The sequence below is a fragment of the Vanessa atalanta genome, chromosome 17, assembly GCF_905147765.1.
Source record: "Vanessa atalanta chromosome 17, ilVanAtal1.2, whole genome shotgun sequence".
NCBI classification, from domain to species: Eukaryota; Metazoa; Arthropoda; class Insecta; order Lepidoptera; family Nymphalidae; genus Vanessa; species Vanessa atalanta.
In genome coordinates, this window is record NC_061887.1 from 492,366 (window position 1) to 519,509 (window position 27,144).

The window sequence follows — 27,144 nt, forward strand, 5'->3', positions numbered from 1 at the left end:
ATTATATACATATAATTACAAAGGCAGACACATAGGTCGGTTCTAAGACGCAGGCAGACCTACAGGTCACTGTTCTAAACGTGGGACACGAAAAAAAAAAAATTAACCAGTAAGTACAATTTTATATTAACTCTGAATCCCTAACTAGCGTTAACTGTATGCCATATATGAGTAACTTCAGCTAACCTTGAACACCAGAAAAGTTTTACGGACTTGAACTTTATTTCTAACTTGAAAAGGATAATTTTAGTACTTAATTTTAATTGTTTTCGCAACCAAATCTCGGAGGTTACTTTTTTTCTTTTAGAAATACTTTTGCGAGCCTTTAAAGTCAGTTATTATAAAGAATGGCCCCAATACGTATCGATTTAATACTTGTTTGACAGGACTAATATATTTGTGTACTTGAATGTACTTCTATTCCATCAAAATGAAAAATACTTTAATACATAATTGTTTTATTTATAAAAATAAAATGTACACTAGATTAAGACTTATTTATAACTATAAGTAAGACTGTCTCAAGAATATTTCATTTGCATCGAAAGCTTCTCTTGCCCTCGTGTGACAATTTTTTACTCTGAAAAACTTTCTTAAAATATGTCATACTTATTATAAAATATGTCATAATTATTATCGTGCGATGCCTGGATGCTATCACAGTACCCATACAAATCAATGATACACAAGAAATATTTTTGTCACACGTATCAGGTCAGGCCGATACAAAATGAAACGCTTTTTACTCTAAAACAAAAAGTTATTTTTTTTATTTCACTATTAGACTAGGGCCCCGCCGGGGCGTCACTGCGCGAGGGGCAGCGCGGGCGGGGTGTCGGAGGGCGCGGGGGGCGGCTTGACGGGCGCCAGCGCGGCGTACAGCTTGCTGAGCGCCGCCTGCGCGCTGCGCTCCAGGCCCTCGTCCTCGGGGCACGACACCTCCTGCAAGGGACACGCGGTCAGTACGCGGAACAGGGGGGGTGGGGGGTGTCGCAGGCGCGACCGGCGGCGGCGCTCACCATGGCGAGCAGGTCGACGTGCGCGCGCCGGCCCGCCACCTCGACGTGCAGCTTGTCGCCCTTGAACATCTTGGGCACGGCGTCCTCGCCGAACATCTCCTGGAACATCTCGATGACGCACTCCTTGAAGTGCATGCGGTCCAGCTTGGGCGCCAGCGGGGCGGGCGCGGGGGCGGCGGCGGCGGCGCCCAGCAGCGCGGCCAGCACGGCGTCGGCGTACATGTCGGACACGGGCTGCGCCTGCCACTCCAGCGTCACGAGCGGCAGCTCCAGCGTGAGGTCGAGGCAGCCGTACAGGCGCCAGCGCGTGTCGCTGAGGAAGGCCACGGGCCCCGCCACGCGCAGCACGGCGTGCCGCAGCAGCGCCGCCGAGCCGCCGTACGACACCGACACGCGCTGCGACACCTCCGACTGCGACAGCTCCGTGTACTCTGCGAGCCGACAGAGCTCCGTCAGCGGACTGTGCGAGCGTGTTGGATGTCATGTTACCGCTGCGTCCAGAGGAGCAGTGAGATACCGGCAATAGAAACATTCAATTTGATTCGATTTAAGATCCATATTTGGAAGCTCACTATTGAGGTCCGAGGGTGCCAAAATGTGATAATTGAAGTTCCTCTTCACTAATATACCCTGCAGCTGTCGTCCCGGCATCGGGGGCTCCATCGCCAGAGATCCCATTACCTACAAGTGAAATATTAAATTTCGTTACTTAGTGAAGTTTATTTTTTGAAACGATAACTTCTTATGGGAGTGTAAACCGCTTCGTCACGTAACGCGTTACGGTGCCAGTATGTCTTTATTCCCTTTCTCTTACGCATACGGCAGCGGTAGGCAGGCTCCTCCTCTCTCCCTCTAACCCACTGCGCTTGCCGTATTTCAGACAGGTGTTTTTTTTACTTCTGTCGAGCGTCCCGAGATGCACACATATAATTAAGCTTTAGTAATTAGATATAATAAGACTTTATTGGCGACTATCCCTTATTAAACTGACTTATATATTTTTTTAAACCATATATTTAATCAATAAAAATATTATTATTTTTCTAAACGTTAGTAGCATCCTCGTTAGACTAATCAATAGTTAAAATAAGACAACACGTCTTTAAAGTTTTTGTCATTTATATTTGTGTGTGCGCTTCGTATGCTTGTGTAGTTTTCGAACGTTAGCAATGTGATCTCCGCGGAAGGCGTGTGTATGTGTCAGACCTTGGCGGTGCGGTCTCCGCGGAAGGCACGCGCGCGCGCGTGTGTGTGTTTGTGTGTTTGTGAGTGTGAGTGTGTGTGCGTGCGACCTTGGCGGTGCGGTCTCCGCGGAAGGTGAGCGCGAGCAGCTGCGTGTTGCGCGGCGTGTGCAGCGCGAGGCGGCCGCGGTGCTCGCGCTGCAGCGCCGCCTTCAGGCGGGACATCTCGTTCTGCTCGCCGTGCACCAGCACCTGCGGCCACACATACGTTATAGATCTGATCACTCAGTGTTCAGTAGGCAAAGAATACAAATGTGATTATATTTGTTAAGTTATTTTTTTTTAAATCGCCGATCGACCGAAGGTGTTGTTCCTTTACACTTAACTATACTAAAATAATTTATTCATAAATAAAAAATTTAAAATGCATGGACGACCGATGTGACTCAACAGATTTCTTTAAGCTGTGCTTTATTAATTATAACAGATATTCATAACGAATTTCAAAATTTAAACATCTTCAGTTGCAAATTAAGCTATCGTATGCGTTCACTCACGACATGCGGTGGTTTCAGTATGTTGATAAATTCTGAGGTCTGCTGGTAGTCGGTATGCGCTGAGAACGAGATGTAGTCCACCGACATCTTGAGCGGCAGCTTCTGACCTGACATGGACGTGATCTCCTCCGGCTCCGACAGGATGGTCTTAGCCAGCGTGCCCTCCACGCAGTACCCTACGCGACAGAAAAATACACATACAGAGATTTTCTAGAAACATGTACAACTTATCCAGGAGATAACTAGTACCTTAATTGTTCAGGCTTAAAGTTACCACTTAAAAATTTATTCCACAAATATTTAAGTTAGTTTAAAAAAAAATTACCTTTATATTTGATATATTGACGTAGCGGTTAAGCTATATTAAGTTTATATTTAACTTACCAGCTATAATGACACCGTTTTTGGGATCAGTGCACCAGGATTCGAAGAGTTCTCTGGATAGACCAGATTGCATCATACCGGGTGAGGCCATGATCACACACGGACCTATATCCTCGAAGTGGTCTATGCCCTGTAACAAAGTATATTATTTTAAATTTAGAATAGAATTTCTCACATTTACATACATACATATGTTATATGTAAATTACATAGTGTTTTCGTGATCTTCATAGCCCATAACGTGTTTCAAGCTTTAAATTATATCCAACTCTGTAACATGACGATTCAAAAGTGCTTTTATGAGCCTATTTGAATAAAGAATTTTTTGTTTTATTCTGACACGTGACAGCAATAAGGACAACAGTTTATTGGTATTTATGTAGTAGGTAGGCGGACCGGCAAATGGGCCACCTTATCTGGTCACCACCGCCGATAGACATTGGCGCTGTTAGAAATATTAACCATCCCTTACTTCGCCAATGCGCCACCAGCCTTAGGAACTAAGATGTTATGTCCCTTATGCCTGTAGTTACACTCGCTCACTCACCATTCAAACCGGAAAACAACATTACCAAGTACTGCTGCTTGGCGGCAGAATTTCTGATGACCTACGCAGACGGGTTTGCAAAGAGACTTACCACCGAGTATAAACTGAAAATCTCAAGGCCTTTGCCTGTAGTTTCGTTTGTTTTTGATAAGTATTGTAAGCCATTCTTATAATTGTTCTATGAATGTTCTATTTATACGTAGCATTGTTCTGTGATGTATAATATTTTTTAGAAATGCGATTTTACATTGAACCTAACAGAAATGTTTCAAATCAAATGTTTTTGGTTTAAATGTTTTAACTTTATTTACAAGATTTTTTTTTTAAGTTCACGAAATAGCCCGTAAGTCTAGTAAAGTTCATAAATACTAAATAATATTTCAGACAATCCTTTTCACTTATACTGATTTTATTAATAACAGAAGGAATTAAAAAAAATACTATGTTTGTTATTAATTATAAAATCTAATGATAACTTATAATTTATCTACTCCCTTAACACTTAATTGAAATAAAGTGATACATAATCTGTATTTTCTTAATTCATATCGTATTTATAGATATCTGCTATGTTTTGATTACAAAACAGACGCGTAATAATGATAATAAAAAAATCGGTACGAGTGATATGACCTTGAAATATTAAAAAACCGAGTCAGGTCATTGAACGTTTTCAGTAACAAACTACGTTCCGATTTACGCGATAAATTTATCACTGTATAAAAATACGATAACAAAATATAATTTCATTTGAACAGAATTAAGAAAATAGTATATATCGTAGCTATTTTTACAATTAATTACAATACTTTCTTAAATAAATAAAATTATACATTCGAGTAGACAATACTCTTTGAAATGTATCTGTAAATTCTAACCTATACAAGTCACGAAAACAGCGGTTTTGTTTTTGTTTTTTTAGTGACCCGGTATTAAATTAACCGCATTCGATTTAAAATAATATATTCAATAAATAAAACTATCAGTCAATCAGTAGTTGATATTATTATTGGATTTTAGGCAGCTGCTTCATATCTCAGTCTTTATCTACAAATTATTAATTACCTATCGTAGCAAATAATTTGATTTTATTTTCAATGACAAGGGCGACGCTTACCGCTGTGAAATTTTGAGGTTAGTTTGTAAAACTTGTATTGTTTTATTAAATATTTATGTAACTTTTTTGTAACGTAACATTATTGTTATTTTGTAATAATTATTGATGCGGTGCCGTATGCCATAATATTTTAAATATTAGTATCAAAAATTTTAGCGCGAGTTCAAAATTGTGCAAATTGTATAACATTTAACACAAGATTTTAAATTAACTTGGTTATTTTTATTACTACAAGTAAATACTTGTACAAGTAAAAAGGAGCTCCATGTTTCGACATTATCTACGAATGTCTTGTTCACGAGTCTCGTGTAAGAGTTTTACGGTTTAAAATACTTGTTGTATAATATATATATAGTGACATTATTTATGTTTTGAAATGCATGTAATGAGAAAGACCCTATTACTTGCTGTTTGTCTATGTTTATCAAATATTCGAAAACATTTATTTTTTGAATATTGATATAACTAATATCAATTATATAAATAACGAAAATTTATTACTATATTTTAAATATTATTATGGAATCATAAATGGGGATAAGGCTTCAGACATAGCATCAATAAATTAAATTCTCAAAAATATAGTTCTTGCAATGCATGAGTTTCTCGTCGGTTGTTAGGGATCGCCATTCTGAACCGGCGGTAAAATTACAATTAAATCTTGTAAAATTATGATTCAAAATTGCTTGTACGAACTTGAATGAAGTACGAGAATGAGTTTGAATGAGGTTTTATCGTATAAACTTTGAAAAATATTTGGCAAAGTTATGTTGACATTATTGTTACTGCGAGGAACAAGACTCCTCGATTTAGAGCAATATCAGCCTTATGTTATTTTTGGGCATCATAAGTTATCATTGTTTTTATCTAGCTTTACATTACAGAACGTAAAAAATGGTGCCGAAACTTTTGAAAAACCGTATAATACAATGGTTAGAAGATCATCGTGAATTTGTAGTTTGCGCATTCTGCCTGCCCGCGAGCTTCCTCTTTACTCTCTTTCTGCGCTTACGAGCCTTTATACGGAAACTAAACAGCGACCCGCAGAGACATGACAGTGCAGTTAGCGAGATACAATCTACGGTGAGTACTGAGTGTCATTATTTTAAATCAACATTTCAACCGGACTATGGCATTTATATGCGTTTCTGTAATTCCAGATTCAAAAATGGAACAGGCTACCATCAAAGAATCGTCGTCTCCTTTGCACTTCCAGACCCAATTGGCTCTCACTTTCGACGACATTCTTCCAAAAGCACTTACACCACAAAGTTTCGATACCCCTGTATGACATCTTGGAGCTAGACGAGAAGACCATGACCGTCAGAGTTGAGCCCATGGTGACGATAGGGGATATAACTGAGTATTTAATACCTAAGGGGTACTCTTTGGCTGTTACAATTGAATTGGAAGATGCCACATTGGGAGGTACGGAAATTGATCATTTAAGTATATTATAAATTATATATATTCAGAAAGGCTATATTACACTAGTAAAGTATGACTTTTCAAGAAAATGAAGAATAATAACGAACTATAATTGTCCAATTAAACTCATTAAAAATTGTAATTTCTTTTCCTTCAGGTCTAGCTCTCGGAACCGGCATGTCGACACATTCACACAAAGCAGGTCTCTACCACGAAACGATTACCAGCTACGAGGTCGTTCTAGGCGACGGTTGTCTCGTGACCGCCACAGCGGAGAACGAATACTCAGATCTCTTCAAAGCTCTCCCTTGGTCTCATGGTAGCTTGGGATTCCTCGTTGCTTTGACATTGAAAATCGTAAAAATTAAGCCTTACATAAAAATAAAATACACACCAGTTGAAGGACAAAAGAATTACTGCGATATGATAAGAGATATATCCGGAGCTAACGAGGCCGCGCCAACTTATCATCCAGACTACATAGAAGCTACCATATTTAGCGCTGACAGGGCTGTCGTTATGACCGGAGATTATTCAGACTACGACAGAAAGGTTACGGTGAACCATTGCTCGAGATGGTACAAGCCATGGTTCTACAAACATGTCGAATCTTTCCTGGAGAAGGGCGAGGGTGTTGAACTAATACCATTGAGAGATTATTTGCTACGCCACAATAGACCTATATTTTGGGTCGTCGAGGACATGATTTCATTTGGAAATCATCCATTATTTAGACTATTTTTCGGGTGGCTATTACCTCCAAAGCCAGCTTTTCTCAAGTTCACCACAACACCAGGCGTCCGAGCTTATACGTTCACGAAACAAGTATTTCAAGACATCGTCCTACCACTACAAGAATTAGAAAAGCAAATTGCCATCGCTAGTAAATTGTTCGAGAAGTTTCCTCTACTGGTTTATCCGTGTAAAATTATCGATCACGGTCCACTGTCTGGCCAACTGCGTCGACCTCACAGCAAATACTTAGTACCGAAAACGAGTTACGCAATGTATAACGATTTAGGTGTTTACGGCGTTCCGGGTAAAGTGAAAGACAAGAAGCCATACAATCCTGTGAACGCTATGAGAGAAATGGAGAAGTTCACTCGCGATGTCGGCGGCTATTCATTCCTTTACGCGGATATATTTATGACGAAAAAGGAATTTGAAGCGATGTTCGATCTGACACTCTACGAAGTTGTCAGGCAGAAATATAGTGCTGAAGGAGCGTTCCCTCATCTTTATGATAAGATAAAGCCCGAAATAGATGTGTTTGCGATCGGTGAAGAGAATGTCATAAAAGGCTAAGGGCCGACACGCAACATCTGTTTTCGTTACTTTGTTATTCTTTGAAATAAACGCCTTGTTGTTAATATATACATATACATCTAAGCTCTTTTATATTCTACTGTTCCGGTTTGAAAGTTACATATCATCTTAGTACCTAAAGTCGTTGACGCATTGATAAGAAATATATTTGTATTTGTAATGTGAATATTTCTTACAGTACCAATGTCTATGGGCGGTGGTGACCACTTACCCTCAGTTGGTACATTTATCCACCCGCCTAACTATTCCAAACAAAAACGACTTCCAACAGTTTTTCTTACCACACGATTCTTTCGTTCACCATTGATCATTAAATTATTTATGAACGGAAAAGTATAAATAGTTCAGTAGTTTTGAATAAGCGTCCTTTGTTTAAGATTTACGCGTTTCATCCCCATCGACTCGCCCCATATATTTAGGTGGGCATACACCGCACATAAAATATAATAATAAAATATCGTCTGATTAAACTAAATATACTCAAGCAAATTATTAAGTCAGAAGTAGAGATCTATTTTGCATCTGAAAATTCGCATATTCCTAAACTAATACAATATAACATTTAATAAGTGGTAATCGCTGTACAAATATGCTCAAAATATTTTAGAAACGAGTATGGTCTAGAATTTCCTCTTTACATCACTAAAAGCATCGTTGGAAGCACTAACAACAAACAACGCCCCCCCCCCCCTCTTGAGAGAATGATGACGAACGCCTTACTATCTTTTATCGTGTTCATGAATGCGTTGGAGCATATAAAGTGAATGATTCACTTCATCTTTTGTTATACAATGTGGCTCTGACGTCAACGCACATAATTTATAGCGTTTTAAGACCAAACACAAAAAAAGAACAATCAAATACATTAATTTCAAATATTTACAACATCCTATAACAAAAAATAGGTCAAACGTTGCCGCTCCGAACTATTCATTCGCAAATTAGAAACCTCTATAGTAATGCCGGCTGAAGGCAAGGGGAGTGTGCGGGCAGCGGGCGAGCGGGGTCGTCGCCGTTTGAAAGGTTATTGGGGTTGAGTTGTGAATTACTTTACTCGAAATTTTCATTTTTTTCTTATTCGTCTAAACAAATACGATAAATAAACTAGCATTAACCATCGCTTCATTTAATGCGATAACATCGGCGCCAGTATGTTTTCTTCTATTTCTATAAATATATACAATAAATAGTATTACCGTTATTAAAATATGTGGGAGCGACGTATGTGTGTGGTGCTCACAGACGAGCTTGTAGGAAATAAACTCAGACTCACCTTTAAATTAGATATGTGGCGGAACACGAAAGGATTGTTGACTGCGATCTGCCGTCGGATGCGATCGTTCATGGCGTTCACGTAGGTCTGGTACACGGCCATACACTTCTTGGCGAGCGACGACGCGTAGTAGATCGGTATGTCCTGCAGCTCGGGGTGCAGCGACCAGTACTCGTCTGCAACGAGCGGACGTGTGAGAGGGGGAGGGGGGGCGGCTCGGCTGACACGGAGCGGGCAGGGCGCGGCGCACCGAGGATGAGCAGCAGCTCCTGCGCGCGGCCCAGCGCGAACACGGGGATGAGGCAGCGGCCGCCGCGCTGCACGATGTCGCTCACGAGCCCCGTGAAGCGCGACTCGCGCTCCTCGCGCTTCTCGTGGATGTGCGTGCCGTACGTCGACTCCTGCGGGCGGCGCGCGCACAAGGTTACTTACGTCTGCCTGACCGAATATCTTTACAAATGATACAGGAATATTTAATTCAATTTTCTTACTACTCAATATTCTTGATACTCTGGGCTCATTTCTGAATATCGTTATGACTATAAATGTTAATATTTGATAATAATTTCTTTCAATTTTATTTGCTTTAAAAAATAAAACATTCTTATAAATACGCACCGTGATGAGCACGTCCGGATGTACCGTCGGAATTTCTGCCGCCATCAGATGCCTGTCTTCTTGTCGAGAGAAGTCACCCGTATATAAAACCTGAGAAAAATAAAAAGTATATAATGATTCTCATGTGAACCTCAAGGTTCTCTCTATAGGCTCATGTAAACCTCGAGGTCGTCGACGCGTCGTTGATTACGGATTAAGATCGTGGATAGAGTGGCTCTGAGTGACCTTGACCCCGGCGATCTCGATCATGAACATGGCGGCGCCCAGCACGTGGCCCGCGTTGTACGCCCAGAAGCGCACGCCGCGCACGTCGCGCTCCTCGTGGAAGTTGATCGTCTCGATGCGGTCCATGGAGCCCTCCAGGTCCGACTCCGTGTACAGCATCTGCTCCGTCGATATGTTACTGTGGGCGGTCCGGCGACGGGTGTGAGCGACGATAGAAAATGTCGATGCTTCGGAATTTAATTCCTCATGTCGATTTATTTTTAAGTTTTAATTTTCTCTCATCACCTTCGTTGATATTACTATCATTATTTATTTATAATTTGCGGACTTCTACGGATTGTATTTTATAGAATTTAGAATACTTTATTTTCATCAACAAACATTATCAGTGAGCGTTAGTGAGACGACATCCAAGATGGTAAGCATTGTTAATAAGGAACCCAGAATAGAACCCTGGTGTACACTTTATGGTCTTGTTACAAAGTCACTTCTAGAACTGCACAGCTTGTAATCGATTTTAAAAGTATGATGTTGAACCATTGTAGCAAAATCCCATTTATCCATAGAATGCTCAATTTTTGAATTATAACATATGGTCTACACAATTGATAGCTTTTTCAAAATTCATAATATTTATGTAATATACATATTTAATTTTAAAAATTTAAATTGTAAAGTTACAAAGAAACACTTACCTAACTTTGATATAATCAGAAACTAGCCATCTGTAGATGGCTTTTGTAGCGTGTGTCATAAATACTCTACCCTTGAACGAAGTTTTGGTAAGGAACCATGGCAGAGCTCCACTGTGGTCTAAATGAAAACTGTAAAGAAGATTTTACCATACGTAAACAATACTGAGCAAGTTCTATATGAATATTTTGATATTAACTTATCAAATAATGTTGATCTGATATGAACTTAGTTAGATACCAAGTTTGGCCACCGGTTAACTGTGTAAGAAGTCAGTTCTATTTTTTGCAAAGTCAATGACAGAAGGTGACGACTTACCATTAGGTGGATCGTTTGATAGTCTTGGTATCCTAAAGTATTAAGCAAAATATTTGAAATATAATAATATTTATATAATATTTCTATAGCTCACTTTTCATTTAACAGAAATTATTTATTACTTGTAAAAACCACTAAATGGCAAGGTAACTTACTGAGATATCAGTAGCAAATCAACTTCATCTGCTTCTATTAAATCTACAAATGGCAGTGCATCCATTCCTGACAACCCCGGGTGAATACCACAGTCCAGCTGAAAACACAAAGAATTTATAAAAGATAATCACAATGCTTTCCTAACCTAATTTGGTCCTGGATATTATATATAATTTACACAAACAAACACACAATTTATCGAGCACTATAACTACTGTCAGGCCCTCACAAGTACTTGCATGTGTCGACAAAACTTTTATAATAATTATTATTAGGAATATGCATTGCATCAAAAGACTAGTTAAGCCTGCCTATATACTCTCTGATACCTTCAAACTACAACACAAATTTCTATTAAACTCCTTCCAGTCTTTTTTATCACAACCTCTCTACTCAGGATGTCAATTTAATTCATACAAAAATGACAATATAAATGGATATGAGATAGGAATAGTCTCTACTTTAATATGTACAAATGCAGGTGTACTCTCATAATCTGAATTTTTCTGTAATTAAAAATAACCTATAACTTCTTATGGTAATTTTAATATTATTTTTAGTTTTTTTCTTGATGAATAAATAATCCAGGACCTTATTAATAAGGTATTCAGCTTAATAAGCCAGTCACACAAATCCAGTGATTTGATTAATAATAAAAATGTGTTACAATGTTATTGTAAATAATAACTAATTACTAACCATAATTTTCTTTCCTTTAAACTCTAACATGATGCAAGATCTACCAACTTCTTGACCAGCTCCTCTGAAATAAAATTAATTACTAATACTAATCTTTTGTACTAAATACTCATTATGTATTGTTTTAAATTAATCGAATTTAAATAATTCTCAAGATCTTTAAAGATTAATTGATATGAGACATCCATTAAATAAAAAAAATATATATGTTCAACTTTTCAATACTTGGAACGTATTGAATATAAAATAAACAATATGATATAGTAAAAAAATACAAATATTTACAGGGGCCGAATAGTTAGTTGATCACTCTCCTCCAGAGGTCCCGGTTCGGTACCCTTCCGCGGATTAGTAGTCATGATTAATTTTATTAATTTACTTCAATACCATATAAATAGTTATAAACGTTCAACAAATAATAATGAAATTATTTTATAACAACAAAACACATCACCGGACAGCAAGTTAGGTTATGTTTAATGTTTATCTGCCAGTGCTTGCACTGCTTGCTAGCATTTGTCAAAATTAACTGTCACATGAAACAGCGCAAATGAATTTAAAAAAATACGATGTTAAATTTAATAATGTGGTCTGACTTAAACAACTTAAATTATTTATACACAACATAATATATGAATCATTCAAAAGCTGTTTAAATAGTGATTGATTTATTGCGTGTCTTGCTGTCAGTCAACCTTGTATTAGGCTGTGGCACATATTCGACTAACATCTGACACATTGACAGATATGAGATAACTTATGTCTTACGACTGTATGGTAAACCATGCTGGAGTTTTATTTATGTTGTTAGGTTATGTTTACTTTTAAATATAGAGAATTATATGTTTAACTAAAGCCACATATAAGTTAACATGCCTAAGCCAATACTATTCGATGAGGATTCGGAAGAAGAAGTCGAAATTAAAACAGAAAATGCATACGCCAAGAGGTACGATACTTGGCGAGAAAAAGAAGAATTACATAAATGTGCGTCATTGGTAGTTCATTTATCCATTATAGATATTTTTCAATAATTATTTAAACTATTAATTTGCTTCTATTTTCTATAGTGGAACAAAAATACGGCTCAAAACCCTTAAACGATGACGGAACAGTCTCATCTGACAGTGAAGACGAAAGCGATGAGCCGCCAGAGGTTTCCGAAGAGGTGGAGAAACAATTCCTCAAGACCCTAGCCCTCTTGAAAACCAAGGACCCTAGGATATACGATCCTAGTTATAAGTTTTTTGATGAGAAAATTGAAAAGGAAAAAGGTATATTGCAATACTGATAATAATTAAAATATTTGAATCAATCACTTAGTTTCTGTCAGTCATTAATTTATAAAAACAGTGATACTAGTTGTGTAAAGCATTTAACTAACTTTACAATACATAATTTAAACAAAGTTTATTATTTGGAGTAACATTTAATTATCTATTTAAAAATAGAGAAAGAACCAGAAACCAAGAAGCTAACATTCGGCGATAGTGATGATGACGAGGATGATGATCCAAATATATTTAGCATTGAAAAGAAGGCAGAAATAGACAGTGATGATGGCAATAAAAATTGTAAGGAGAATGCAGAGGTACGAATGATATTATGAAGGATAACTCATTATCTTTATTATTTTATGTCCTGTGACTAGTGGGTCCTTACAAAAAAAACTACATTTACTTCTCTGTTATAATTGTTTATTAAGTTAAAGTATTCATAATGAATTAAAATTAAATATATAATCATATTTTTTTTAGAATATAGTTTGTCATCTCCTCAACTAATGATCCAATACTTAAAAATGTTTTGACTGGTAGAAAGCTATATTATTCCCGAATACTATAGTGTATTTATTATATTTATATTGTATAATTTTCTTCATTAATAAATTGCAAGCATGCAATATATTATTTCGTAAAAAATATACATAAAACTTTTAGCATAGGATGGGGACATATCTGAGAAGATTGTAGTATTTGATTAAAATCTTTAAATGTTTATAAACTAAGGAACCAAATTTTACCATTTGTCACAATTTGAATTTGAACTCTTATGAAAATTAAATAAATCGTAAATTCCCTTGTCCCATGTATAATAAAGGTGGCGTAATTCGGTTCACTTTGTTTTCTTTCAGAATGAGAAGATTAAAGAATTTTTAATTGGCAAAGTTGACCATGTTGACGATGAAGTAGAAAAAGATCTCGCACCACTCAGGGCTTTGTGGTCAGACCCTAAATTAAATGATGGTGAAGCATTTCTGAGGGATTACATTTTAAATAAAAGGTAAGGGGTTCTCTACCATGACAATTATTGTCATTTTATCTACTGTACTAGTATCTGCCCAGTGGTCAAAGTTCTATTATAATCATTATTGAAATAATCTTATTTAATTTTGCATGTTTTGTACAAAACTATTCATTTTGCTCCTATTTTTTTAATTAAAACTAAAGCTTGTCATTAATTCTTCAAATATGATGCCTACCTTCATACAGACAGAGGAAACCTACCTACCTGCAAACAGAGAAAAAAAATGTGAACTGAACTGTTTTGAATATGTCTATTTATGTATTTATTTATACATAATGATACATACATATAATTGATTTGCTGTTTCTACTCATATACAATTATGTATATAATTAATTTGACGTAAAAAAAAAAGACCCGCTGAGTTTCTTTCGCCGGTTCTTCTCAGGTCAGGGTGTTTTCTTTTTCCGAACCGGTGGTAGTGTTTAATTTGACCATCAATAAGAAAGTAATACTTCTATATTGAATAAAGGAATTTGAGTTTGAGTTTGATGATAATTTCATCCTCAATCTTAAGAAATAAAACCAATTTTTGAAAAAAAAAATATCATTTTTATTACTTATATACTAATAGTAATTGTATTATGTTGCCCAGTATGCCTAATGCGCTCTATAGTAATAAACAATAAATTGAAACGAAGAAATGTAATTTAACAAATTTCCAGGGATATGTCAAACACTATTTTATCCTTAAATTCTAGCTTCATGTTAAAATTGCAATTTCTAGGTATTTAGATGATGGTGATGTTGGTGACGCTGCCGATAAAATAAGGGATGATGATGATTTAGAAGAAGATGAAAAGATGGTGGAAGAGCAGGGTAAATTCGAGCGAGCCTACAATTTTCGTTTTGAGGAGCCCGATGAAGAATATGTAGGCCTAAAAATTTTATTTAATAGAATCTATTTAGAACTTAAATCAAATAAATCCATTATATCATACTGCCTAAATGAGCTATTGGTGTTCATGCTGTTATTATTTTTTGTGGTATATCATTCATGAGTAAGACATCAAAATCTCAAATAGTGATGGGATTTTGTCACGTCTAATCTAATCCTCTATTTCAGTTAAGCATTCCAAAGTCTAGTGTCAAAAAATTATTAAAAAAAAACTACTAGTTTCATTAGTAATCAAATATTTCCAGTTAAAACGTTTCCCTCGAACAATGAACTATATCAGACCAAAAGATGATCGCCGTTCCCGTAAGCGAGCTGAGATACGCGAAAGAAAGGAAGAGGAGAAAAAGAGGAAGATGGAAGAAATAGCCAGGATGAAGGCACTTAAGCTAAAAGAAATACAAGAGAAGATTGCCAAAATCAAAGAGGTCACAGGCAACCAAGACCTGGCTTTTAAGGTAACCTATTATTTATTACTTGTATTGTGTTATTAAATCTGAATAGAACTTTTCTCATTAGTTGTGTTCATTGCTACGTTCCATTTAATTCAAATTTAGAATGTAATTCTGTTTCATCAATAAAAAATACAATATCAAATATCTTTAATATAGAGAAAGATAAATTATTTATGTATATCAATAATAAAAATGACCTAAAAACTACCCTTGTTTTCTTGAGCATGGACCCAGAAGATTTGACTAGACCTTTGTGTAAGTGTTACAAAAACATATTTCAAGCAATTTCAAAACTCCTAAATTTCTATATTTTGTAGGATGAAGACATCGAAGGTGATTTCGATCCTGAGGAACACGATAAAAGAATGAAAGCCCTATTCGACGAGGAGTATTATGGCGAAGCTGATGACCAGAAACCTGTCTTTCCTGATTTGGATGAAGAATTGGAAATTGGTAAGTTACAAAATAAAAATAATATAAATATATTACGATTAATTCCAGTGAGATACTCTTTCCTAAAATATTTTGACTTAAAATTATTATTTAAAGCAATATATTTTACGGTTTCAAAGTCAATTCCATATTCCAGTCACATTTGTACTGGTAAACTGTTTAAAAAAAAAAAAACCCAAAACACAGAATTTAATTAATATCAAAACCTTTTAATTAAAAATAACTTTTCAATATGTCACATTAAAGACATAAAAGTCTAAAAAGTCCTGATTCGAGTTGAATCCTTAAAACCTTTTTTGAAAAAACCAACCCTCAAATAAGTTCAACAAAATTTCGAATGTTTGAATAATGTAAAGACACCATAAATAAAATGTTATCAAGTAATAAATGGTATATGCACACATTTGAATGTTACAGAAAATTGGGAGAATTTCGAACCAGAATATAAAGAAGACAATGAAAATGCGGATGAACTACATTGTGAAGATACGGACTTTAATGTGAGAACAATATTATAATTTATTCCTAATATATTGTTTAATGTACATCCTTAGATTTCATCTACATTTGTTCAGTGTAACTTTTTACACTCAAAAATTGGATTGGTTTTAAATATTATGACATATAATTTAAATCAACAGATGGACGCAGACTATGATCCAAAGAAAGCGAAGGAGAACCTTATAGAAGAATTGAAACGAAACATGGGCAAAAAACGTAGGAACAGAAAACGTAAATCAAAGCTTGCCGAGCTATTATCAGATGAGAAACCAAAATTTATACCTGATGTTGATAAAACTTATGCAGAGTACATGCAGGAGTACTATCAGATGGACTGTGAAGATGTTATTGGGGGAGATCTGCCCACAAGGTTTAAGTACAGGGAGGTGGTGCCTAATGACTTTGGATTGACTGTCGAGGAGGTAAAGAGTTAGAAATAATCATGGCATTTAACACTAAATTAATTAAAATGTTTTTAGTTCTATGTATTCATTAGTTTTAGTTATTAACTGTATTATTCTTAATGTCTGGAATGGTACACATACACAAACACACACATACATATTGTCCCAACTTTATTCTTTGTTATGCAAATAAGCATCACCAGGGTTTTAAATTTCAATTAATGTATATAGTCATTAGTCAGTATGTCGAATGAATATTTTGTTTTTCAGATTCTTCTCGCAGACGACAAAGAATTAACTCAATGGGTGCCACTTAAGAAGATTGTAAAATATCGTCCAGAAAACGTAGAGAAAGGCGAGGTCAAAGTTTATTCACAAAAAGCAGCTGATATCAGATTGAAAAAGAAAATTCTGCCCAGCTTGTTTAAAGATTTACCAGAGTAAGTTTATAGTTTAGTCTTTTTAACTTTAGATATATAATAATTCTCTTATAGTTTCTATTCACCTCCATTCATATCGAACTTTATTATCTGTGATACTGGAACTGATGAATCTTAAAAAGTTCTCATTACTATGTAAACAAATACAATAATATAAATTAAACTAATAATAATAAAGGGAGAGTTATAATTTAGATTTGTCAGATATTTTGATTAAAACTAATTTATCTTTTACAGAGAACCAGAAATAGTAGTACCAACAGAAGCTAGTAAAAAGAAAAAGAAGAAGAAAAAGAAACACACGAACCAAGAAAACAATGACGAAATAAATGATTTAAAAATAAATAATGATACTTCTAGTAATACTGAAATTGAGAAACAAAAAGAAGGAAAAAAGAAACATATTAACCCAGAAAACAATGAAGAAGCAAATGGTTTAGAACAAACAAATGAAAGTAACATTCAAAACAATAGCACAGAAACCTCAAAGAAAAAGAAAAAGCACAAACAAACTGAAAACGAAGAAAGTGTCAATCACGATGGACCCCAGAATACTGGTAATGAAAGCGAAATAAATATGAAACATAAAAAGAATAAGGTTAAAACTAAAAATCAAGAATCTACTATAACCTGTCAAGAAATAACTGCTAACACTATTGAGATTGAGAAACAAAAAGAAGGCAAAAAGAAACAAAACAATGAAGAAATATATGCTTTAGATAAAACAAATGAAAGTATCACACACACACACAAGTATGGCGGATTAGAAACATCCAAAAAGAAGAAAAAACATAAAGAAACAGAAAACGTGAAAAATATAGTCAATATAAACGCAAACCAAGATAACACTGAAGAAAGTGAATCCTTAAAAGTAGAACATAAAAAAGGAAATAACAAAAATGTTAATGATGAACCAAGTATAAGTAAACAAGAAATAATTAACTCTTCTAAAGTAAACGAGAAACAGAAAGAAGGAAATAAGAAAAAGAAACCAAAAAATGCATTTAATGTTGAAACCATCAATGTTAAAACTAACCCCAGTAGCGGAACAAATCCTATGATTAATGAAAGCAATAGTAAAATTAATAAGAATAATTTAAAACGCAAATCAAATTCAACTACGGAAGAAACTATTCCTAAAAAGAAAACTAAGAAAAATAAAAATTTCAAAAAGGTTAAACCTCTTAAAAAAAGTGTTCAGAATGACAAACCGGCCAATCCTTTAAGTAAGCTATCCGATGAAAGACTTAAAGCTTATGGCTTGAATCCGAAAAAATATAGAAGTTTCCTGAAGTATAAGAAATTTTAAAATGTACATATTATATTAAATGTAAATGTCAAATATTATATAACATAAAGGAATAAATATTTTTAAATATTTACTTTTATTTTTGATGTTTAATGTGTACCTCCCACTAATAGATTATGATATACTAGTTTGCGCCTTTGTGATATGCGGGTGTTAGGTACCTGGAAAAGATAATAATCTATCTGTGTCAAATTTCATTCGGATCCATTCAGATCCGGGTTGATGAAGTAACAAGCATCCATACATCAAAATATTCACAATAAATTATTAATGTAGTCAAGTTTATAATATTTGTATAGGTTTAACATTGAAGATGGTATTTTACAGTTTTCTCTGTTTATGGCTATATATATATAGAATATCATTTATAAAATATCATATATATATTATTATATCAATAAATATTTGTTGGAGTTACTCTGCTTTGTGTGCTTCAATTTGATTAAATCTAGTTATTAATCTAACATAAGCCAATTGTATCGTCGCGGTAAATTATACATACCAAACCATGCAACCATTATACATGAAAAAGAATAGATTGGCAGCATCTTGGAACACTATAATATCATGATTAATTAATTTTTATTTCTTATTAATATAGTTAAGGATTCTATGTTAGAAATTCTTATGAAATTAAATATATATTTAATTATATATATTATATAAAAATTAATAACTCTAATATTCAACTATTTAATTTTTTTTCATATAATATACACATGAGAGAACACAAAATTGATATTAGTGAAACACCAATTTTTAATACAAAGACTATTTAGTAATGTATTTTTAATATGAAATTATATTAATAACCCTCGTTGAAATAAGTGAATCAAAGTATTAATATATATGTGAATAAGCAATTAAAGTTTTTTTAACAAGTAAATAATTTTATGTATATTTATTTTGATTATTTTATAATTTATCGTATTCAATAATGGACTTATTAATCTACTCGAAATCTATAATATAATATAATGTGAAAAACTAACATATTACTTCAATTAAATTACTTAATTGTCTATTGTCTACAATAAATTATTAAGGAACGATGTTAAAATAAGTGGTTATATACTCTGTGCAAATTTGTAGATCAAATTTTCTGTCTCGTTCATCTCGTTGCAGCTGACAGTTCTTTAAGTCATCTCTTTTTCGGCGAGCGTCGTTGGTTGAAGGTGCGTTTTGGGAATTATGTATCTTATAGTTTATTTTTAATTAATTTGTAATATAGGGTAAAACACATTTAATTTTGTATGTTTTATCTTGTAACAACTGTGTAATTGGTAAATTGTTTTCGATTGTTAAGATTAATGTGGATTTTAATTGTAACCTACAAAATATTATCATGTTGCTCTCACCAGAGCCTTTAAGTAGATCATGACAGCCTTAAATAGGTGTTGTGAGTGGACAAGAAGGCTAAATCAATGTCACGTGCTATGATTCCCAAACGTACTCTACCCAGAAATTTTTCCACACTTCAATTTCTGGTATTTCCGTTTGCAACGGCTAGTGGCGACAAACCCCCTCAACAATGTTTTAAGGTTACAAAAACATTTTCATATGAATTCATATATTCATAGTGTATATTATTTTATTAGCTCGCCATCATGGTGAACAACCGTGTACCGTCGGTCTTCTCGAAGACTTATGTCACGCCGCGTCGTCCTTTCGAGAAGGCGCGTCTCGACCAGGAATTAAAAATCATCGGTGAATATGGTCTTCGTAACAAACGTGAAGTTTGGAGAGTCAAGTACACGCTCGCCCGCATCCGTAAAGCTGCCCGTGAGCTGCTGACATTGGAAGAGAAAGACCCCAAAAGGCTTTTCGAAGGTAAACAAAACAACATACTAGCATTGACGAATTTTCATTTAATTTACTCCTATCTATATATTATTGTATGTAACGCCAATAAACTTACATTATGGATTCAATAATCCCTGGAATAACTTTTAACAACTCATTTAGTCGTTCGTCATAGTTCTAGACATGTCGATTTTACATATTGTCTTTAATACTTGTAAACGTGCTGCGCACATGTTTTCTTTACATATTTTTTTATCGATATTTTTGCCTTTGTGTGTTTTACTTAACTCGAAAGCCCAGTAGAACTTGCTCGCATATAATAATTACTATGATGAAAATATCTGGCAACCTCTTGTCTGAAATATACTTGTAGACAATATTATTTTGTAAACTGAACTACATACTCTTGTTTCAAAAGGGTAATCCTGAATCCTTTATCTTAAACTAAACAAATTTATAGGCAATGCACTCCTACGTCGTCTTGTGAGGATCGGAGTATTGGATGAGAAACAGATGAAGCTCGATTATGTGCTTGGTCTCAAGATTGAGGACTTCTTGGAGCGTCGTCTTCAAACACAAGTCTTCAAAGCTGGTTTAGCTAAATCTATCCATCATGCTCGTATTTTGATCAGACAGAGACATATTCGGTAAGAAACTATTTTATTCCTACATGTGCTATGTAGAATTAATTAGCAGTGATACCATATAATCAAGTCTTAACAATTTTTTATTTGATGAAAGATAACTGGGAATAAGTGTATTTGACATTCACTTTTTACCTACCAATTACACAGGTGAACAGGCAGCACGGCCGTGTGATGCCGATTTTGTGAATAAATTCTAATAGACCACTTGATCTTACTTTGTTGAGATCAATGTCTTGAAATTTTTAAGCTCGATTTGAGTGAGACCAGGTAATGTATAATTAGCATTATGTGAACTTTAAGTGTGTTGCCAAAGAAATGTGAGTTTCATTTGATACATTCGGATTTTTTAATCTCAAAATGTAGAAGGTTTTTGTCTAAAATTTAACAGTTTTTTGAATAATCCAAAAAAAAATTCAAAAATATATGTAACAATGGTATAATAGCAACAGATTATACAAGAGATTATATATATAAGATAATATACATTGTATATTATACAATATAAACATTGAATTATTGGGTAGTGTTGTATCTGAGATGTAATCTTAACTGGAATAGTCTAATTTAATGTTCCAATTCATTCTAGTGTCCGTAAGCAAGTTGTGAACATCCCATCCTTCATCGTCCGTCTGGACTCTGGCAAGCACATTGACTTCTCTCTGAAGTCACCCTTCGGCGGCGGCAGACCCGGCCGCGTCAAGAGGAAGAACCTTCGCAAGGGCCAGGGTGGTGGTGCCACTAATGACGAGGAGGAAGATTAGACCAATAAAGTCACATTTATGCCTTATTACTTGTTTTAATTATAAACAACTTCCTAACTAAATCTATCCAAGACTTAATATTTATTTTACTTGGTTTCCTACAAATGAGACATTATTATTGTTGTATAGCTTCTTAAAAGGAAAGCATTTTAATTTCTAAACAAGGTGACCATTTAAAAATAAAGCTACAATGTTTGGTAATTTTAAAAATTAGACCTGATCCCTACTCTTGCTTGATTCACACCTATTCCTCTTATTGACATTAAGTGTGATGCACTCACTGATATGTACCTCAATGATGAGTGTACATAACATTAATGATACATTTAATTGTTGCTGGTTTGTAACATTTACATTTTTAACTTCAGATACATGGATGTATTATACAATAAAATAAATGTCACTATAAATAGTATATTTAAGAAATATTTATGCCCTATATAGGCAACCTTAGGAATGTATATAACTAATAAGTCTGCAAATACGTATACAGAATATTTTCCACTTTAAATTTCATTATTATTTTTTAAGCTAGTGCTTTGCAGTCTCTGTGACTTCTTTGGCTGAATCCATTGCAATTACTTGTTCTAAGCAGAGATCTAGAATTCTCTCCAATGCTCTTGCAGTCTTTTCTGAAGAATATATGTTGGAATCTGGTACATGGATGAACAATGTTCTCGTATTATCTACACTTAGTGATGTGTAGTATATATATTCACACAGATATCTGGAATAAATGAACAACATAAAATTTGACTTCAGTAGGTAAACAAGGTTAATATTAAAAGAGAACTGCAGTAGCTTAAATGGATAGAAGTGAATATATTCGTTTGATTGGCCAGTGAAATTTTTTGCAGTCATAATTTATTTCATAATCTGAAGGAAAACTATATAAAATTTATTCATAAAATATGGGTTGGACGCAGCTACAACAATATATAAGTTTAATGTTTTATATTTTCATGCATTAATGTTAACAATTTGCTTTGTTATATATATAAAATTTTCATGATGGTTGATTATATTATTATATTTATTTATATTTTTCATCACTTAATTGTAAATTATAAATAATTATTAGTTACAATTGTATTTATGAATCACTAAGGCTATAGAATGAGATCTTTTAAATACTATTTACCTATTACTAATGTAATAATAATATAAATATTATTTTATTGCTATAAAACAAAAACCTTTTTTATTTAATTAAGATTTGAGATTTCATTATTAATAAATTGAATTAAGACAGAGATAAACATAAAATTAGGATATTTAAAAAATATATCTACCTGCCAGCATCTTTAGAAGTAATGGCACTTGTTTCTTTAAGTGGACATCCGTCATTGAAGTCTTTACATATTTTTTCCGTGTCAAGCTTTGTGTGAATTCTTATAGCTCCTTCGGCAGGACAGACATGATTTGCCGGACATTTATCGAAGTAGTCCAATCTTTGATACCCTTTTCGATGAGCTTGTGTTTCTAATGTTATGTTACTAGCAATACTTGAAACACCAACATGGATCATTAACTGAAATCAGTTCATTTTATAAATTTATTTCAAAAATAGTCTATACAATTCATATTGATGTAAATTTGCGGGATAAATATAATATATATAAGTTATATATAACCTTAGGAGTATGAGTGTCCCAGAGTGCGGGAACAAATTCATCTACGTTTTCATACGTTACAGGAATCTCCAACTGAACCAACTCAACGTTATGTTTTTTCTCTATTTCTTCTTTGTTCATCAACTTCACAGCCTCCCAACTAGCGTTTACCGGGTGATTTAAAAATGGACCAAAACCAGTTACCAGAACTATAGGCTTAAAAAGATAATCAAAGTCACTCATTCTTATATTAAATGTTACGTTGATATAAAAATTATGGTAAAGACTACAAATTATTTTTACGCTTATTACTTCGATAGTTCTAATGTTTTGGTTTACACAAATTATTTTAACATTTGAAACGTTCTGTATTTATGTATTAGCAGTCAGCTGATTTTTGTTATAATATTGGTACTCAGCATGAATTAAATACAGGTAACGAAATATGTCAGCTGGTAGCTGCTTTTATGGGCTACCAGCAAGCAATTATTTTTGTATCTGTATATCTTGTGAAATTTAATCTATCGCACGACATTTTCTATCCAACGACTTTCAGCTCAATTTTGTGCAATCGTTCATTTTTGTTCACCTACATAGATAATGTCGAACTCGTATGGAATATATTTCTATGGCGCGTTCAACATTTTATAAAATATAATGTTTTCGTCATAACGATAACATTTAACATAGTAATTTTATTGTAGTTTCTCTTCTCTTTTGAGTATATTGTTTATAACGTTTTATAGTGATAACAACGTGTACTTGACATTTTGCTGATAATCTTCTTTTAGGTTATGTTAACGAGCTCGTATTTATTGTATAAATTATATAAACAATGACCGAGGGAGAAACTGAGAATAATTGTCGGGTCGTAGGTATACCATACCCGTTTACAAAACGGAAAGTAGAATGTGCAGGTGGTGCGTTCCTTCGATATTATAATATAAAATGTCACGGTGAGGATACATTATTGTTCACATCAAAATCAAAAGATAAGGCCGAAGAAATAGTGTTTGAAGACGATGTTGAATATCTTCGAAGCCTAGATCCCAAGGAGTGGAAGAAGCAAGATCACTACGCTGTTTTAGGTATTAAAAGGTTACGTTACGAAGCTACGGATGATGATATTAAACGTGCCTACCGACAGAAGGTGCTGAAGCATCACCCGGACAAGCGCAAAGCGCTGGGCGAAGAGGTAAGAAGTGACGATGATTATTTCACATGCATTACTAAAGCCTACGAAATTCTTGGGACACCAAAAAGTAGACGATCTTATGATTCTGTTGACCCCGAGTTTGATGATTCTGTACCGACTTCGAGTGAAGTTAAAAAAGATGGATTTTTTGAAACTTTTGCCAAGTACTTCGAAATTAATGCTCGTTGGTCTGAGAAAAGGAACGCACCTCTATTGGGTGATGAAAACAGCCCCCGTGAATTTGTTGAAAAGTTTTACTCATTCTGGTATGAATTCGATTCTTGGCGTGAGTTTTCTTATTTAGATGAAGAGGAAAAGGAAAAAGGGTCTGATAGAGAAGAACGTAGATGGATAGAGAAACAAAATAAGGCAGCTCGTGCAAAACTAAAAAAAGAAGAAATGGCAAGAATACGTAGTCTTGTAGATTTAGCATATGCAAATGACCCCAGGATACAGCGTTTCAAACAAGAAGATAAAGACAAGAAATTAGCTGCTAAGCGTGCTAGACAGGTAATTTAAAAAGCAAATTATTTAAATTTTCACTGTATAAAACTGTTATGTTATGTAAAATGATTAGATTTATCATAAAAAAAATTATTTCTATTTTCAGGATGCAATACAAGCTAAAAAAGCAGAAGAAGAAAGAATAATTAAAGAGGCACAGATCGCCAAGCAGAAGGCAGAGGAGGCAGAAAGAGCAAGATTAGATGCAGCAAGAGCTGAGAGGGAACTCATAAAGAAGAACCTGCGTAAGGAGAGGAAGACATTTAGAGACCTATGCAAAGCTAATAATTACTATGCTGAAAATGATGATGAGACTGTGTCACATATGGCAGCAGTTGAGAAAATTTGTGAAATGTTGAAAACTGTTGAATTACAGGATTTAACAAAAGATTTGGAAGTTACTGGTCGAGAGGCATTCCTAAATGCAGTTAAAGACTCTGAAGATAAACTTGAAGCAGAACGTAGGGCTTTATTTGAAACAAAGAAGGCGGAAGAGCAGAAAATAAAAAAAAATGCAGCATTAAAAGCTCCTCTAGAGTGGTCTGTCGATTCAACGCAGTTACTTATTAAAGCTGTAAACCTGTTTCCTGCTGGTACAAACCAGAGGTGGGATGTAGTTGCCAATTTCTTAAATCAACATGGAACATTTACAGATGATAGACGTTTTAATGCAAAGGAAGTTTTGAATAAAGCTAAGGACTTGCAGAGTTCAGATTTTTCAAAGAGCAGTCTTAAAAAAGCAGCAAATGAGGAAGCCTTCGATCAGTTTGAAAAAGACAAAAAGAAAGTTGTTAATGTTGTTGATGACAATAGTATTTCAAAGAATGATACTCCTAAGCTAGTGAATGGTACAGCTCGACCAAAAATTAATGGCGATGTTAAAGAGAAAGAAGTTAAAGATGAAAAGCCATGGACTAAAACTGAGCAGGAGCTTTTAGAGCAAGCCATTAAAACATTCCCAGTGAGCACACCAGAGCGATGGGATAAAATTGCAGATTGTATTCCAAACCGATCCAAAAAAGACTGCATGAAAAGGTACAAGGAATTAGTTGAATTAGTTAAAGCCAAGAAACAAGCCGCCAATATATCTAAATAACATTTAATAACAGCATTAGTTCACTATCAAATTATAAATGACAATTTCAACAAAGCTAAAAATATCTGCACATTGAATTATTTCAACACTTTAAAATAAAGAAAGTTCAGCATATAATATGATTTTACATAAGATAAACTCAATATAATGGTTAATATATGAATAAAATGGTTAATCTTCTCGCATAATTTTTATTAGGTAATTAAAATTATATTCTGAAAAGCATATATTATAAACAAAATACCGAATGTGAAAAGTTTTTCCGTCTAATTAATTTGGAGAAAATACTTAACTTCCAAGTACACCGTTAAATATGCATAAGTATATACCATTTTAGTATTTTTCCAGTTATACCAATACAAACAATGTAATCTCATGTTTTTTCACATTTATTGAGATTGTTTTTTAACCTATTTTCTTAATTATGATAACTATAGTATATATTTTTTTTGTAATAGAAATAACTTAGAACATGTATACATGATTAATTTTTAGTGAGCCATTTAATATTTATAAAATTTCCAAATTTTATTTGATAGTGTTTTATTTGACTGAATTTCTTTTATTTTGTTTGTAAATAATCCTTAAAAGTACAATAATTTGGTAATTTCGCGCATCTGAATTTAATCAAACATAATATCAGCTCCAGTGTAATACTGTCTCATAGATATTGTATACAGTCTCTTGTAGGTACAGGTGATTAATGCATTGGCGGATTTGAACCACTTCTATATGAGACAACACACTAGGCATATTTTTGTATTTATGTTTACTTTGTGATGAATTAACATAGTCAATTGGTAATTTAACATTGTCTTTTATTTCCCTTGATGAGGTTAATAAATTACAGCATCCTAATTGCTAGTATAGTAGACCACCAATGTTGTCATTTATTTTCAATTAATTTTCAAAAAACCAAAACAAAATACTAGTGTATTAATAGTTATTACACTTACAGCGTCTATTAGCTACAATCTGGCCCATGACCAAGAAAACTTATAATCAGTGTCATACAATTAAATACTGTAATAGGTAGTAAAAAAATATCAAGCATCAAAGAATTTTTTCTTGTAATTTCAAATAAAAGTCAATCAGGAATTTGATGATTAGACTGTAGTTATGATTCCACACACCTTTTTTTCTTGAAATTACGGCACTTAGAAATTATGAGAAGCTGAGCCCGAATATGATTTTTTAAATTAGTGCAAATTTCATTTTCA

At 34.0% G+C, this 27,144-nt stretch overlaps 5 protein-coding genes across 8 annotated transcripts; 3 read left to right on the plus strand and 2 right to left on the minus strand.

Moving 5' to 3' along the window:
• Positions 1-484: 484 nt before the first annotated feature.
• Positions 485-12,044, minus strand: LOC125070561 (cleavage and polyadenylation specificity factor 73). The gene is made up of 14 exons (XM_047680474.1): positions 11,827-12,044; positions 11,542-11,605; positions 10,842-10,939; positions 10,371-10,499; positions 9,676-9,853; positions 9,451-9,540; positions 9,083-9,233; positions 8,833-9,008; positions 3,142-3,271; positions 2,758-2,933; positions 2,312-2,452; positions 1,592-1,700; positions 1,020-1,450; positions 485-942 (listed from the first exon to the last, which is right to left on the minus strand). The coding sequence occupies exons 1-14, from the start codon at positions 11,898-11,900 to the stop codon at positions 805-807; spliced, it is 2,085 nt and encodes a 694-aa protein (XP_047536430.1). The 5' UTR covers positions 11,901-12,044; the 3' UTR covers positions 485-804.
• On the plus strand, positions 2,154-21,542 carry LOC125070567 (40S ribosomal protein S9). 3 transcript variants are annotated; one of them, XM_047680484.1, is made up of 5 exons: positions 2,154-2,158; positions 7,402-7,405; positions 19,904-20,135; positions 20,569-20,755; positions 21,342-21,542. In XM_047680484.1, exons 3-5 carry the CDS (start codon positions 19,913-19,915, stop codon positions 21,514-21,516), a joined length of 585 nt encoding a protein of 194 aa, XP_047536440.1. In that variant the 5' UTR covers positions 2,154-2,158; positions 7,402-7,405; positions 19,904-19,912; the 3' UTR covers positions 21,517-21,542. The 3 variants fall into 3 exon arrangements, with proteins under 3 accessions (XP_047536440.1, XP_047536438.1, XP_047536439.1); XM_047680482.1 differs by lacking the exons at positions 2,154-2,158; positions 7,402-7,405 and adding an exon at positions 19,365-19,480; XM_047680483.1 differs by lacking the exons at positions 2,154-2,158; positions 7,402-7,405 and adding an exon at positions 19,830-19,846.
• LOC125070569 (protein KRI1 homolog) lies at positions 12,270-18,305 on the plus strand. The gene is made up of 11 exons (XM_047680486.1): positions 12,270-12,528; positions 12,612-12,815; positions 12,993-13,132; positions 13,676-13,824; positions 14,576-14,720; positions 14,992-15,201; positions 15,516-15,651; positions 16,069-16,151; positions 16,293-16,574; positions 16,827-16,996; positions 17,234-18,305. Exons 1-11 carry the CDS (start codon positions 12,414-12,416, stop codon positions 18,303-18,305), a joined length of 2,706 nt encoding a protein of 901 aa, XP_047536442.1. The 5' UTR covers positions 12,270-12,413.
• Positions 21,543-21,916: 374 nt separating the features above from the next.
• LOC125070566 (pyroglutamyl-peptidase 1) lies at positions 21,917-23,538 on the minus strand. 2 transcript variants are annotated; one of them, XM_047680481.1, is made up of 4 exons: positions 23,442-23,538; positions 23,151-23,345; positions 22,809-23,047; positions 21,917-22,243 (listed from the first exon to the last, which is right to left on the minus strand). In XM_047680481.1, exons 2-4 carry the CDS (start codon positions 23,268-23,270, stop codon positions 22,048-22,050), a joined length of 555 nt encoding a protein of 184 aa, XP_047536437.1. In that variant the 5' UTR covers positions 23,271-23,345; positions 23,442-23,538; the 3' UTR covers positions 21,917-22,047. The 2 variants fall into 2 exon arrangements, with proteins under 2 accessions (XP_047536437.1, XP_047536436.1); XM_047680480.1 differs by having other exon boundaries at positions 23,151-23,514.
• A 175-nt stretch (positions 23,539-23,713) lies between these two features.
• On the plus strand, positions 23,714-26,733 carry LOC125070562 (dnaJ homolog subfamily C member 2). Its single transcript, XM_047680475.1, has 2 exons — positions 23,714-24,834; positions 24,935-26,733. The coding sequence occupies exons 1-2, from the start codon at positions 23,965-23,967 to the stop codon at positions 25,922-25,924; spliced, it is 1,860 nt and encodes a 619-aa protein (XP_047536431.1). The 5' UTR covers positions 23,714-23,964; the 3' UTR covers positions 25,925-26,733.
• Positions 26,734-27,144: the final 411 nt, after the last annotated feature.

What these genes read in the sequence shown, in the direction of transcription:
- LOC125070567 (XM_047680484.1), top strand. Translation starts at nt 19,913, where the DNA reads ATGGTGAACAACCGTGTACCGTCGGTCTTCTCGAAGACTTATGTCACG. An exon ending in CCCCAAAAGGCTTTTCGAAG is followed by an intron (nt 20,136 to 20,568) that starts GTAAACAAAACA and finishes ACAAATTTATAG; the next exon opens with GCAATGCACTCCTACGTCGT. An exon ending in ATCAGACAGAGACATATTCG is followed by an intron (nt 20,756 to 21,341) that starts GTAAGAAACTAT and finishes AATTCATTCTAG; the next exon opens with TGTCCGTAAGCAAGTTGTGA.
- LOC125070569 (XM_047680486.1), top strand. Translation starts at nt 12,414, where the DNA reads ATGCCTAAGCCAATACTATTCGATGAGGATTCGGAAGAAGAAGTCGAA. An exon ending in GATTACATTTTAAATAAAAG is followed by an intron (nt 13,825 to 14,575) that starts GTAAGGGGTTCT and finishes TGCAATTTCTAG; the next exon opens with GTATTTAGATGATGGTGATG. An exon ending in TTGTTTAAAGATTTACCAGA is followed by an intron (nt 16,997 to 17,233) that starts GTAAGTTTATAG and finishes TATCTTTTACAG; the next exon opens with AGAACCAGAAATAGTAGTAC.
- LOC125070566 (XM_047680480.1), bottom strand. Translation starts at nt 23,372, where the DNA reads ATGAGTGACTTTGATTATCTTTTTAAGCCTATAGTTCTGGTAACTGGT. An exon ending in GGGACACTCATACTCCTAAG is followed by an intron (nt 23,048 to 23,150) that starts GTTATATATAAC and finishes AACTGATTTCAG; the next exon opens with TTAATGATCCATGTTGGTGT. An exon ending in ACTTCTAAAGATGCTGGCAG is followed by an intron (nt 22,244 to 22,808) that starts GTAGATATATTT and finishes CATTTATTCCAG; the next exon opens with ATATCTGTGTGAATATATAT.
- LOC125070562 (XM_047680475.1), top strand. Translation starts at nt 23,965, where the DNA reads ATGACCGAGGGAGAAACTGAGAATAATTGTCGGGTCGTAGGTATACCA. An exon ending in CTGCTAAGCGTGCTAGACAG is followed by an intron (nt 24,835 to 24,934) that starts GTAATTTAAAAA and finishes TTCTATTTTCAG; the next exon opens with GATGCAATACAAGCTAAAAA.
- LOC125070561 (XM_047680474.1), bottom strand. Translation starts at nt 11,900, where the DNA reads ATGACTACTAATCCGCGGAAGGGTACCGAACCGGGACCTCTGGAGGAG. An exon ending in GATTTGCTACTGATATCTCA is followed by an intron (nt 10,500 to 10,841) that starts GTAAGTTACCTT and finishes TCTTCTTTACAG; the next exon opens with TTTTCATTTAGACCACAGTG. An exon ending in ATCCGGACGTGCTCATCACG is followed by an intron (nt 9,234 to 9,450) that starts GTGCGTATTTAT and finishes CGCCGCCCGCAG; the next exon opens with GAGTCGACGTACGGCACGCA.